Source organism: Oncorhynchus tshawytscha, linkage group LG14 (assembly GCF_018296145.1).
Source record: "Oncorhynchus tshawytscha isolate Ot180627B linkage group LG14, Otsh_v2.0, whole genome shotgun sequence".
In the NCBI taxonomy this organism is placed as follows: domain Eukaryota; kingdom Metazoa; phylum Chordata; class Actinopteri; order Salmoniformes; family Salmonidae; genus Oncorhynchus; species Oncorhynchus tshawytscha.
Genome location: NC_056442.1, coordinates 32203610 through 32218168, shown reverse-complemented (window position 1 = coordinate 32218168; position 14559 = coordinate 32203610). Strand labels below are relative to the sequence as shown.

Here is a 14559-nt window from a genome sequence, read left to right as displayed (position 1 = left end):
AAATATCCAATAAATGTCGTTCCACTTCATGATTTTGTCCCACTTGTTGTTGATTCTTCACAAAAAATACAGTTTTATATCTTTATGTTTGAAGCCTGAAATGTGGCAAAAGGTCGCAAAGTTCAAGGGGGCCGAATACTTTCGCAAGGCACTGTATTCCACCTTTATTTAACCAGGTAAACCAGTTGAGAATAAGTTCTCATTTACAACTGTGACCTGGCCAAGATAAAGCAAAGCAATGCGACAAAAACAACAGCACAGAGTTGCACATAAACAAACACAATAGAAAAATCTATGTACAGTGTGTGCAAATGTAGAAGAGTAGGGAGGTAAGGCAATAAATAGGCCATAGAGGTGAAATAATTACAATTTCACATTAACACTGGAGTGATAGATGTGCAGATGATGATGTGCAAGTAGAGATACTGGGGAGCAAAGAACTAGATGTTAAGTAACAATATAGGGATGAGGTAGTTGGATGGGCTATTTAGAGATTAGCTGTGTACAGGTACAGTGATCGTTAAGCTGCTCTGACAGCTGATGCTTAAAGTTAGAGAGGGAGATATAAGACTCCAGCTTCAGTGATTTTTGCAATTCGTTCCAGTCATTGGCAGCAGAGAACTGTAAGGAAAGGTGGCCAAAGAGGTGTTGGCTTTGGGGGGGACCAGTGAAATATACCTACTGGAGCGCATGCTAAGGGTGGGTGTTACTATGGTGACCAGTGAGCTGAGATAAGGCGGGGCTTTACCTAGCATAGACTTATAGATGACCTGGAGCCAGTGGGTTTGGCAACGAATATGTAGAGGGCCAGCCAACGAGAGCATACAGGTCGCAGTGGTGAGTTGTATATGGGGCTTTGGTGACAAAACAGATAGCACTGGGATAGACTACATCCAGTTTGCTGAGTAGAGTGTTGGAGGCTATTTTGTAAATGACATCGCGGAAGTCAAGGATCGGTAGGATAGTCAGTTTTACGAGGGTATGTTTGGCAGCATGAGCGAAGGAGGCTTTGTTGTGAAATAGGAAGCCGATTCTAGATTTAATTTTGGATTGGAGATGCTTAATGTGAGTCTGAAAGGAGAGTTTACAGTCTATCGGTTGAAGAGCATGCACTTAGTTTTACTAGCATTTAAAAACAGTTGGAGGCCACGGAACGACTGTTGTATGGCATTGAAGCTCGTTTGGAGGTTTCTTAGCGCAGTGTCCAAAGAAGGGCCAGATGTATACAGAATGATGTCGTCTGCATAGAGGTGGATCAGAGAATCGCCAGCAGCAAGAGCGACATCATTGATACATACAGAGAAAAGAGTCGGCCAGAGAATTGAACCCTGTGGCACCCCCGTAGAGACTGCCAGAGGTCCACATAACAGGCCATCCGATTTGACACACTGAACTCTATCAGAGAAGTAGTTGGTGAACCACGCGAGGCAGTCATTTGAGAAGCCAAGGCTATTGAGTCTGCCGATAAGAATGCGGTGATTGACAGAGTCGAAAGCCTTGGCCAGGTCGATGAAGACAATACTGTCTTTTATCAATGACGGTTATGATATATTTTAGGACCTTGAGCGTGGCTGAGGTGCACCCATGACCAGCTCGGAAACCAGATTGCATAGTGGAGAAGAAAATCTACACTGACATGAATGAACTGAACAGGTGAAAGCAATTTCCTGGTTCAGTTGGTATCCTCCATAATTTATTTATGTTTTCAGATCAGTAAAGGGGAGGAATCCACTTTAGACTTTTGAGATGCGGCCTTCTTTGTACTATGGGTTGTGGGGACGCCTATTGAGATGCAGCCTTTGCACTGCAGTAAGGGTAGTGGGGCTCATACAATTTGCTCGTGAGCTCCTGTTTAGCTAGCTGATCTGTAGCCGTCTCATGTTCTGAGAACATCACTCTTATCAGACATCACAGTCACAGTAAAGAAGGCAAGGCTGCCGTGTGCCAAGAACATAGTGCCAGTGTTGCCAGGGTAACAACAGCTTCCTTTCCAACATACTGTGGTTGTGGTTGTCATGGCTGTAAAAATGTGGGTGGAGCCTTTGGGATTGACTGACAGATTGGAAAAGGGACGTCTTATTATTGAAATAGAATGGTCACAATAACATAATTTCTTACAATTTTGCGGACGGCACGGCATCATTTTTTCTACCAGAGATTGAATTTGGACTTTTCCAACACTGTATTTAAATGGCGCTGCGTTGCAGCATGGTTGTACTGTATGTTGATGAGGATTTAATGGCCGCACTAGCCTGCTCTACCACTTGTTAGCTGATGCCTGGACACAGCTTTGGCCTCTGATGTAACATGTTAGGTAGTTAGATGACATCTACTATACCATATGGCATCAGAGTGCACATTAAGGTCATTCAGTCACTACACTCATAACTGACCTATAATAATGTTATAGAGCAGTAATAGTCTGTAGTGTTTTGTTATGAATATCTACATTCTAACACTGTATGTCTGTTCTATACTTCTTTGTTTTTTATTGAGGGGACAGCAACTTTTGAATTTGAATAGTATTATTTTATACTGATTTGAACCTGAATGACCTGTGCTGACAAATGAGCAAAAGGTTAGCCTAAGTGCTTTAAGTTAGTGTTTGAACTTAATGGTCATTGACAATTATTTAAGATATACTGTACTGTACAACCCTCAATATTGCTACCGTATATTTACCACATTTACCCCTAAATCACTGTGTTATTCACATACAGGTGCACTATATATTCAAAAGTATGTGGGCACCCCTTCAAATGAGTGGATTTGGCTATTTCAGCCACACCAGTTGCTGACAGGTGTATATAATCGAGCACACAGCCATGCAATCTCCATAGCTAAACATTGACATTAGAATGTCCTCATTGAAGAGCTCAGTGACTTTCAACGTGGCACCATCATAGGATGCTACCTTTCCAACGAGTCAGTTGTTCTGCCCTGCTAGAGCTGCCCCGGTCAACTGTAAGTGCTGGTATTGTGAAGTGGAAACATCTAGGAGCACCAACGGCTCAGCCGCTAAGTGGTAGGCCACACAAACTCACAGAACGGGACCGCCGAGTGCTGAAGCGCGAAGTTTGTCGTTGGCCGCAACACTCACTACTGAGTTCTAAACTACCTCTGGAAGCAGCTTCAGCACAAGAACTGTCCTTCGGGAGCTTCATGAAATGGGTTTCCATGGCCGAGCAGCCGCACAAACATAAGATCACCATGCACAATGCCAAGCATCGGCTGGGTGGTGTAAAGCTCGCCGCTATTGGACTCTGGAGCAGTGGAAACGCGTTCTCTGGAGTGATGAACCACACTTCAACATCTGGCAGTCCAACGAACAAATCTGTATTTGGCAGATGCCAGGAGAACACTACCTGCCCAAATGCATAGTGCCAACTGTAAAGTTTGGTGGAGGAGGAATAATGGTCTGGGGCTGTTTTTCATGGTTCGGGCTAGGCCCCTTAGTTCCAGTGAAGGGAAATCTTAATGCTACAACATACAATGACATTCCAGACGATTCCGTGCTTTGGGGAAGGCCCTTACCTGTTTCAGCATGACAATGCCCCCATGCACAAAGCAGGTCCATACAGAAATGGTTTGTTGAGATTAGTTTTGAAGAACTTGACTGGTCTGCACAGAGCCCTGGCCTCAACGCCATCGAAAGCCTTTGGAATGAATTGGAATGCCGACTGCGAGCCAGGCCTAATCGCCCAACATCAGTGCCCAATCTCACTAATGCTCTTGTGGCTGAATGGAAGCAAGTCCCCGCAGCAATGTTCCAACATCTATTGGAAAGCTTTCCCAAAAGGGTGGAGGCTGTTATAGCTGCAAAGGGGGGACCAACTCCATATTAATGCCCATGAATTTGGAATGAGATGTTCAACGAGCAGGTGTCCACATACTTTTGGTAATGCAGTGTATCTACCTCAATACTCCAGTATCCCTGCACATTGTGAATTTGGTATTGACACTGACCCTGAATATAGCTGACATTCTTCTGTTTTTGTCTTATTTTTTGTGTTTTTTTTTTGTTTGATATTGTGTACAGCACTGTTGGATTGGGATTTCAAGTAAAGCATGTCACTGTACTTGTGCATTTGTTAAATAAAACTTGAAAGTTGCCATAGTTCAGTAGTACAGATGAGCCTCACATCAATTGGAGTTATTTTGTAACCCTCAGAGCTTACAGTATGTTGGCCTCAGAAGTAAAAATGACAGTTTCTGGTTGCTGGTTTAAGTTGGAGGGCTGCTTACATGTACAGTAAATCTGTTGACTGGCCTGTTATTCCAGCAGGCATGTGATGTGGTGGGGCTGGACTGACTTCCGGTTATGTCCCAGTGCTAAGTGCTTTCCCATCAACTGTACTCTCACCTGAGATAACCTTTCTGGCCTTAGACATAGACCCCTGGCCTTACCTATTAAAAATGTCCATGGCCCCACCAGTAGAGAATGCACACGCCCGCACACATACAGTATACACCGATTTTCCCGTTTTGACCTATCTGGTGTAGTAGTTCTGTGGTGTGGATTATAATGATAGGTGGGTAGTAGGTGAGATGGAAAGTAGCCAGGAGACCCAGTCACAACTCACAAGGGAATTACTGCCATCTGCACAGCACATCTCACACACACACACACACACACACACACACACACACACACACACACACACACACACACACACACACACACACACAGAAGAGTCCAAAGCCTGCTGCCAATTATATTAATGACCCTAACAACACCAGAGCCGGAGCAAGGAACAGGGGGCGTTGCCTTAAGACCTCAGCAGATTTGTGTGAAGGCCCTTTGAGTCTATCACTCCCTCCTCCTCCCCTCTCACACACACATACACACACACACACACACACACACACACACACACACACACACGTGCATGTGTATACACACACACACGTATGCACACACACACACAAAACCATGCATACTCACATACACATACAGACACCTCCCCTCTCTCCATGTAGCACAGCTAGGTAACAGGAAGGCTAAAAATATCTCCTGGCCATTGGCTAGCCAGTTTGGTCCATCTGCTTCCTGGTTCCTTAGGTAAGTAGAGAGGGGGGGAGAGAGTGTTTGTGTGCGTGCATACGTGTGTCTGTGCACACAGTGTATGTTTTGCGCGTGTGTGTGTTTGCGTGTGCGTGTGTGTGTGTGTGTGTGTGAGGGCTCACTAAAATATTACTAGAATGTGCTCTTACTATTCTACCTCAGTACAGTTTTGACATGAAGCTATATCAAAGGCTTAGAGGCAGGTGCCCACCTGTAGTTTTTAATAGGATGCAGGTAGGGAAGGGTGTATGAAAGGTGTGCAGTGGTCAATTTGTGGGGTGGTGTCGGAGGAATGGGGGTTACAACACAGCAAAAGCTATAGTTTCCCCAAATCCCCTTAGCGTCTTCCAATCTGTCCATGTGACGGTGAAACAATGTAAGCCTCTTAGTCCTAATCCACAGCCTGTGGGGAGGTGAGTGTATGCCACAGGGCTGTAGATGCTGTCCCTTGGGCACAGATCTGCAAAAAGGGTGCTATCTAGAACCTAAAAAGGTTCTTAGCCTTTCCCCATAGGAGAACACATTGAAGAATCCTTTTGGTTCCAGGTAGAACTCTTTTGGGTTTCATGTGTTACCATTTCCACAGAGAGGGTTCTACATGGAACCAAAAAGGGTTCTACCTAGAACCAAAAAGGGTTATTTTATGGGGACAGATGAAGAACCCTTTTGGAACCTTTTTTCTAAGAGTGTGGGATCAGCGTACAGTACCCTCGACCCGAACCTTAGGTTAAGTTGGCTGGCACCCTGGTGTTGCCCTGGTTTTGCCAACACCATGCTCCAACCAACTGAGCCATATTGGAACCAGACGTGTTGGTTAGTGTTCGATTTCTGTCCTAATAGTTTTGCCTGTACACATATTCCAAACTGTCAGTTCTGTGAGAGGGCCTTATAGAAGTGTCTCAGATTCCAAACTGTCAGTTCTGTTAGTGTGACACAAAACACTGTGGGCCTGCATGTTATCACAGAGAAGTTCTCCAGTGACTATAAGACTGTGGTTATTGTCAGTGTCACATCTTGGCAGATGCAAAGATTAGAGGAGTAAAAATAGCTCTTTCTGTCTCTCTGTTAGGTGAGGATCTGACAGGCTGGCCAAGTGGCTGGATGGGGCAGGGTCAGAGTGCTTAGTGAAGGGACATGTTTTGGAAGAGCCTAATCATTGTGCACAAGGCTGTAACAGCTGCATAATTGTCTTATAACATAGAGATCATTACTTGTAGTCCAGATGTACAAGTGTACCAAGTTTCATGCTTTACTTGATAAAAGTGAACTGTTACACTAATATCTTAAACATTTCTGGTCTATTTGTATGTAAGAGGTTGACAATTCACGAATGTTCATGAATGTAAACAAACATACGGTAAAAGTATACATAGTCTTTCTACTGTTCATTCCTTTGACTAAAAGGTGTTCTGTAGAGTATGTAGCCCTCCTGTATTCAGACTGAAAGGTGTTCTGTAGAGTATGTAGCCCTCCTGTATTCAGACTGAAAGGTGTTCTGTAGAGTATGTAGCCCTCCTGTATTCAGACTGAAAGGTGTTCTGTAGAGTATGTAGCCCTCCTGTATTCAGACTGAAAGGTGTTCTGTAGAGTATGTAGCCCTCCTGTAGCCCTCCTGTATTCAGACTGAAAGGTGTTCTGTAGAGTATGTAGCCCTCCTGTATTCAGACTGAAAGGTGTTCTGTAGAGTATGTAGCCCTCCTGTATTCAGACTGAAAGGTGTTCTGTAGAGTATGTAGCCCTCCTGTATTCAGACTGAAAGGTGTTCTGTAGAGTATGTAGCCCTCCTGTAGCCCTCCTGTATTCAGACTGAAAGGTGTTCTGTAGAGTATGTAGCCCTCCTGTATTCAGACTGAAAGGTGTTCTGTAGAGTATGTAGCCCTCCTGTATTCAGACTGAAAGGTGTTCTGTAGAGTATGTAGCCCTCCTGTAGCCCTCCTGTATTCAGACTGAAAGGTGTTCTGTAGAGTATGTAGCCCTCCTGTATTCAGACTGAAAGGTGTTCTGTAGAGTATGTAGCCCTCCTGTATTCAGACTGAAAGGTGTAGCCCTCCTAAGTCTGTAGAGTATGTAGCCCTCCTGTATTCAGACTGAAAGGTGTTCTGTAGAGTATGTAGCCCTCCTGTAGCCCTCCTGTATTCAGACTGAAAGGTGTTCTGTAGAGTATGTAGCCCTCCTGTATTCAGACTGAAAGGTGTTCTGTAGAGTATGTAGCCCTCCTGTATTCAGACTGAAAGGTGTTCTGTAGAGTATGTAGCCCTCCTGTATTCAGACTGAAAGGTGTTCTGTAGAGTATGTAGCCCTCCTGTATTCAGACTGAAAGGTGTTCTGTAGAGTATGTAGCCCTCCTGTATTCAGACTGAAAGGTGTTCTGTAGAGTATGTAGCCCTCCTGTATTCAGACTGAAAGGTGTTCTGTAGAGTATGTAGCCCTCCTGTATTCAGACTGAAAGGTGTTCTGTAGAGTATGTAGCCCTCCTGTATTCAGACTGAAAGGTGTTCTGTAGAGTATGTAGCCCTCCTGTATTCAGACTGAAAGGTGTTCTGTAGAGTATGTAGCCCTCCTGTATTCAGACTGAAAGGTGTTCTGTAGAGTATGTAGCCCTCCTGTATTCAGACTGAAAGGTGTTCTGTAGAGTATGTAGCCCTCCTGTATTCAGACTGAAAGGTGTTCTGTAGAGTATGTAGTCCTCCTGTATTCAGACTGAAAGGTGTTCTGTAGACTATGTAGCCCTCCTGTATTCAGACTGAAAGGTGTTCTGTAGAGTATGTAGCCCTCCTGTAGCCCTCCTGTATTCAGACTGAAAGGTGTTCTGTAGAGTATGTAGCACTCCTGTATTCAGACTGAAAGGTGTTCTGTAGAGTATGTAGCCCTCCTGTATTCAGACTGAAAGGTGTTCTGTAGAGTATGTAGCCCTCCTGTAGCCCTCCTGTATTCAGACTGAAAAGGTGTTCTGTAGAGTATGTAGCCCTCCTGTATTCAGACTGAAAGGTGTTCTGTAGAGTATGTAGCCCTCCTGTATTCAGACTGAAAGGTGTTCTGTAGAGTATGTAGCCCTGTAGAGTATGTAGCCCTCCTGTATTCAGACTGAAAGGTGTTCTGTAGAGTATGTAGCCCTCCTGTATTCAGACTGAAAGGTGTTCTGTAGAGTATGTAGCCCTCCTGTATTCAGACTGAAAGGTGTTCTGTAGAGTATGTAGCCCTCCTGTATTCAGACTGAAAGGTGTTCTGTAGAGTATGTAGCCCTCCTGTATTCAGACTGAAAGGTGTTCTGTAGAGTATGTAGCCCTCCTGTATTCAGACTGAAAGGTGTTCTGTAGAGTATGTAGCCCTCCTGTATTCAGACTGAAAGGTGTTCTGTAGAGTATGTAGCCCTCCTGTATTCAGACTGAAAGGTGTTCTGTAGAGTATGTAGCCCTCCTGTATTCAGACTGAAATGTGTTCTGTAGAGTATGTAGCCCTCCTGTATTCAGACTGAAATGTGTTCTGTAGAGTATGTAGCCCTCCTGTATTCAGACTGAAATGTGTTCTGTAGAGTATGTAGCCCTCCTGTATTCAGACTGAAAGGTGTTCTGTAGAGTATGTAGCCCTCCTGTATTCAGACTGAAAGGTGTTCTGTAGAGTATGTAGCCCTCCTGTAGCCCTCCTGTATCCTGTATTCAGACTAAAAGGTGTTCTGTAGAGTATGTAGCCCTCCTGTATTCAGACTGAAAGGTGTTCTGTAGAGTATGTAGCCCTCCTGTAGCCCTCCTGTATTCAGACTGAAAGGTGTTCTGTAGAGTATGTAGCCCTCCTGTAGCCCTCCTGTATTCAGACTGAAAGGTGTTCTGTAGAGTATGTAGCCCTCCTGTATTCAGATTAAAAGGTGCTCTGTCCCCTTTCTGTTTCAGACTACCTATGTTCCCCAGAGGAGAACGTTCACATGATCGACTTCACACGGTTCAAGATCCGAGACATGGAGACAGGGACGGTGCTGTTTGAGATCACCAAGCCCCCTGTACCTGGTATGGGCTATGTCAGAACTACCGTATTAAACAGCACAGATATTAGATGCATGTACTGTGTATGAGCTATATGTTGGTCATGTATTTAATCAAGACATGGAGACAGGGACGGTGAAATCACCAAACCAACAGCACCAGGTCAGTAATAGGCCTGTTCTGTGCTAAATATAACCATTAGTATTTGTGTTCCCTAACATATTCATATTCTTATATACATGTTAACAATTTTCTCTCTTATTAGCGCCTAGGATATATGACTTGTGGCACTAAACTACAGGTCATAGCCTCTAATAATGAAGAGGTTTTAAGACCTACTGTATGTGTGAGCAGCATATACCTCTGGGTTAACTAGGCCCAGGCAGTAATATGCATGATTCATGAACAAATGACTCCTATTAGCTTGGTCTCTACTAAGAAGGTGTTATTTCACTGTGTGAGTTGATCATCTAAGGCTCTGAAACAGTGTCTATTCAGAGAGGTACACAGCAGAGAGACTGTGCTTCAAAACAGCATGCTTGTTAACGCGGTATCTTTTGTGACACTGTGGCAGCAGGCGAAAAGAAGGATTTTGACCCCAACGGAGGCCGCTTCGTCCGTTACCAGTTCACCCCTGCCTTCCTGCAGCTGCGCCAGGTCGGCGCCACGTAAGTCACAGCTAAGATGGCCGCCTGTGTGGGTGTGTAAGGGTGGTGGAGCGGTGGCCATTCAGTGCCCTGCTGTTCTCTTCTGAGAGGAGACAGATGGGGAGGGCTATTCTCAGAGAGTGAGAGGTGGTGTGTGTGTGCGTGCCTACGTGCTTGCGTGCATGTTTGTGTGTGACAGATACCAAGGAGGCAGGAAGGCTACACAGTAGGGGGAGAAAGAGAGAGGGAGAGAGAGAAAAAAGAAGGCAGGGTGAGGGAGAAAGAAAGAGAGAAAGAGAGAGGGAGAGAGAGAAAAAAGAAGGCAGGGTGAGGGAGAAAGAAAGAGAGAAAGAGAGAGGAGAGAGAGAAAAAAGAAGGCAGGGTGAGGGAGAAAGAAAGAGAGAAAGAGAGAGGGAGAGAGAGAGAGAAAAAAGAAGGCAGGGTGAGGGAGAAAGAAAGAGAGAAAGAGAGAGGGAGAGAGAGAAAAAAGAAGGCAGGGTGAGGGAGAAAGAAAGAGAGAAAGAGAGAGGGAGAGAGAGAAAAAAGAAGGCAGGGTGAGGGAGAAAGAAAGAGAGAAAGAGAGATGAGAAAAAGGACAGTCAGGCCAATTGTTATTAGTGAACGTTTTACTGCAGTGGGCTAAATCAGGGTCTCACAGAGTGTTTATTGGTAGTCTTAAACACATCTACATTGAAACCAACGTATACCCCTCATACACATGGTTATGGGCTTAAAAAAAAGACACCTGTACCATGTCAGATATAGAGTTGAAATGTATTACATTTTTACATTTGGAGTTTTCATCCCAATATTACACACAGAAGACTGAAACACAGCAAAACAGTTTGGCATCGAAACACCACATTTTCTGCTGTTAATTTAAATGAATGTTTATTATGAAATTATGAAAAATATGAATAACATTCCACACAAGGCCACTAGTCATTTGAATTAAAGAAAGGGCTACTGTAGAGGGGGGAAATGAGGAAACATGGAATTACACTTTGGTTCTGCAACAAACTATAACAAACAAATGATGTGTAAGTGTGTTTCCAATAGTTTATCAGATCTCTCTGTCCCCCTGTCCTCTCTCACACAGTGTGGAGTTCACAGTGGGAGACATGCCCATCAACAACTTCAGGATGATTGAGAGGCACTACTTCAGAGAGCAGCTCCTCAAGAGCTTTGATTTTGAGTTTGGTTTCTGTATGCCCAGCAGCAAGAACACCTGTGAACACATCTACGAGTTCCCCCCTCTGTCAGAGGACATCAGTGAGTATAGACACACGTAGAAACAGAGACACAGACATAGCACGCATGCATACACACACTTCCTGTACCCATACGACACACACACTCACTCAAACACACACACACTGACGTGTCCTTCCTCTTCTTCCTCAGTGCGCGAGATGATCCTGCACCCATACAAAACGCAGTCCGACAGCTTCTACTTTGTGGACAACAAGCTGGTGATGCATAACAAGGCAGACTACTCCTACAGTGGGAGTCCGTAGGAGCACAGGACTTCCCGAGACACCTAGACCCACTCCAACTCTAACCCACCCCACCATAGGACCATGGACAGACAGACAGACAGACAGACAGACAGACAGACAGACAGACAGACAGACAGACAGACAGACAGACAGACAGACAGACAGACAGACAGACAGACAGACAGACAGACAGACAGACAGACAGACAGACAGACAGACAGACAGACAGACAGACAGACAGACAGACAGACGACGAACGGAGAGACGTATGGACGGACTGACAGGTCACAAGCAGCAGGACTGATGGACAGCCTCGCACTCTCAGCAGCTTTATTTTCTCCAATCAGAATTCCTCCATTGCTTGTTATCCCCTCAATTGCAATCCCCTACTCCAGTCTCTTTCAATGACCTCTCAACTTTCTGTGTCTGATAGAGAGTGTTATAGATGTGTACACAGTCTATCATACATAAACACACACAGACCTTCGCTATGGGACACGTCTGATGTGGCCTGATCTAGACAAAATAAAAGCACAACCAGTAGAGTATATAAGGGCCAGTAACAATGAGTGAGATTGAATGTCTAGTCAGTGAGTTCTCAGTCAGTCAGCTAAAGAGAAAAAGAGAAAGGGAGAGAGAGATAAGAAGAGACAGAAAAAATTAAGAGAGCAAGAAAGAGAGATAGTGTCTGCTTTTCTGCACTTCATCTCATTGACATTTACAGTACCAGTCAAAAGTTTGGACACATCTACTCATTCAAGGGTTTTTACTTGACTATTGTAGAATAATAGTGAAGACACTTTTCCAGTATGAGAGGTTTGCACATTTTTGGCATTCTCTCAACCAGCTTCATGAGGTAGTCACCTGGAATGCATTTCAATAACAGGTGTGCCTTGTTAAAAGTTCATTTCTGGAATGTCTTGCCTTCTTAATGCGTTTGAGCCAATCAGTTGTGTTGTGACAGGTTAGGGGTGGTATACAGAAGGTAGCACTATTTGGTAAAAGACCAAGTCCATATTATGACAAGAACAGCTCAAATAAGCAAAGAGAAATTACATTCCATCTTTACTTTAAGACACGAAGGTCAGTCAATGCAGAACATTTCAAGAACTAAAAGTTTCTTCAAGTGCAGTCGCAAATACCATCAAGTGCTATGATGAAACTGGCTCTCATGAGGACCGCCACAGGAAAGGAAGACCCAGAATTACCTCTGCTGCAGAGGATGAGTTCTTTAGAGTTATCAGCCTCAGAAATTGCAGCACAAATAAATGCTTCACAGAGTTCAAGTAATAGACACATCTCAACATCAACTGTTCAGAGGAGACTGTGTGAATCAGGCCTTCATGGTCAAATTGCTGCAAGAAACCACTACTAAAGGACACCAATAATAAGAAGAGACTTGCTTGGCCCAACAAATATGAGCAATGGACATTAGATCGGTGGAAATTTGTCCTTTGGTCTGATTAGTCCAAATTTGAGATTTTTGGTTCCAATCGCCGTGTCTTTATGAGACGCAGAGTAGGTGAATGGATGATCTCCACATGTGTGGTTCCCACCATGAAGCATGGAGGAGGTGGTGTGATGGTGCTTTGCTGTTATACTGTCAGTGATTTATTTAGAATTCAAGGCACACTTAACCAGCATGGCTACCACAGCATTCCGCAGCGATACACCATCCCATCTGGTTTGTGCTTAGTGGGACTATCATTTGTTTTTCAACAAAAAAAAGAAAAACCCTTGAAGGAGTAGGTGTGTCCCAACTTTTGACTGGTACTGTAGCTATTTAAACAACAGAGACAGACAGACAGACAGACAGACAGACAGACAGACAGACAGACAGACAGACAGACAGACAGACAGACAGACAGACAGACAGACAGACAGACAGACAGACAGACAGACAGACAGACAGACCGACCGACAGACAGACAGACAGACAGACCGACCGACCAGCTGTCTGTCGCATTACCAAGTGACACAGACACATAATTCTCTGACATCATCAAAACATGTATTCTAGTCGAGCAAGCAGAACCTATATATTTCTACTAGGGTTCTGCTACTTTTTTTTACTCTTAAAGAAAGTCAAAAAAAGTTTATTGAATTTCTAATAAATAGCTATTAGCTCTGAATGATTCGTTGTCCCTGAAAGGAACAGTCCTGCCATTTGATGAGGTTCTTTGTTGATCACCATACCAGTAGAAACCAGTTGAATGCCATTAGCATACAGTACATCGTAGAATGGGACAGGTACTCTTTTAATGTGAATGTCGTATTAGGGCTGGAAAATTCTAGCTTTTCCAAAATTCCCTGGTTTTCCAGAAGTCCCTTTTGGAGGATTCCTGGATTTCCAGTTTCCTGAAACTGGGAATTTTAGGAAAGTTACTGGAATTTTGCAACCCTAGTCGTGTTTATTTACGTATACTCATAGTTTTATCTTCTAAAGTATTTTTTTAAGTAGCCACTTTGACGAGTTAAAAGTAGGCGAAGGATAGTCATATATGAACTCAAAACCAGATATTCATTTTGATATCCCGCTCATATTTAGTCTCAAGAGATCTGCAGATGTATTTATAAGAAATGTGGTTATTGTAAATTAAAATGATGTAAAGTTTGGACAGTTGAAATGCCACTCAGAGAAATAAATATATGTGATTTTTTTGGGAAGTCTTGAAATGCGACTTGTGGTCTTTTTTCACTTGATACCCAAGATGGTAAAACAATGACACCAGCTACAATATGTGGGAACAGCCAATTATATCAAAGGTTGTTTTACAATGTCTGGATAGATTTGTGATGGACAGAAATTAGATAGATGCAGAACAAATTGCCTAGACTAGAATATCAAATCATGAATCAGTTCAAGAGCTATAAATCAAAGACAGTTTACTATATACTCAGTTATTCCATACAAGAAAAAAGGCCTTTTCACACATGCTATGACTAAAACACACTCTCAAAACTTGTTCCTGGTAAGGTGATGTCACCTTATTCACTTTCATATTTATGGAAGCTAAATTATTAGATAGGACTTACAGGAACTAGAGGTAGGTCTGAGAACAATTGTCTGGCTCTGCCTTGAGATTGACTTCCATCCTCAATGGTAATTTAGCTAGAAAGCTTTGAAAACTATTTCTAGAAAGAAAATTAATTGAGTTAACAGTGAGTATGTTCCCTGTTTCGTATCAGAAATTATGCTAAAACAAATTTTGTAATTACATTCATTAGCTTTGAGCTAAAAACCAGATGGCTTGAATCATCTCTTGTCACCATAAACTGAAAAAAAATGCAAATTGCGAAAGCGGGAACATATCACACCAGGGGGCTTATTCAGGAGAAAGATACTTCACAAAATGTTCAACATAGAAATA

The 14559-nt window shown here is 43.5% G+C and overlaps 2 protein-coding genes across 3 annotated transcripts in view; one reads left to right on the top strand and one right to left on the bottom strand.

Annotated features, from left to right (window-relative positions):
- Window positions 1–12096, top strand: part of LOC112267027 (protein unc-119 homolog A-like) — a 28236-nt gene extending 16140 nt beyond the window's left edge. Inside the window, exons 2-5 of one of the 2 annotated variants that reach the window (XM_042297368.1) lie at window positions 8953–9066; window positions 9620–9710; window positions 10789–10961; window positions 11094–12096. In XM_042297368.1, the coding sequence (XP_042153302.1) occupies window positions 8953–9066; window positions 9620–9710; window positions 10789–10961; window positions 11094–11206 (491 nt within the window). In that variant the 3' untranslated portion in view covers window positions 11207–12096. Of the gene's footprint in view, window positions 1–8952; window positions 9067–9616; window positions 9711–10788; window positions 10962–11093 lie in introns of both variants that reach the window. The other variant, XM_042297367.1, reaches the window with a different exon arrangement.
- A 1450-nt stretch (window positions 12097–13546) lies between these two features.
- LOC112267418 (forkhead box protein N1-like) overlaps window positions 13547–14559 on the bottom strand; it is a 22210-nt gene continuing 21197 nt past the window's right edge. Inside the window, 1 exon segment of the mRNA XM_042297366.1 lies at window positions 13547–14559. This exon segment is cut by the window's right edge and continues 803 nt beyond it. The gene's annotated coding sequence lies outside the window, so the exon portion shown is untranslated.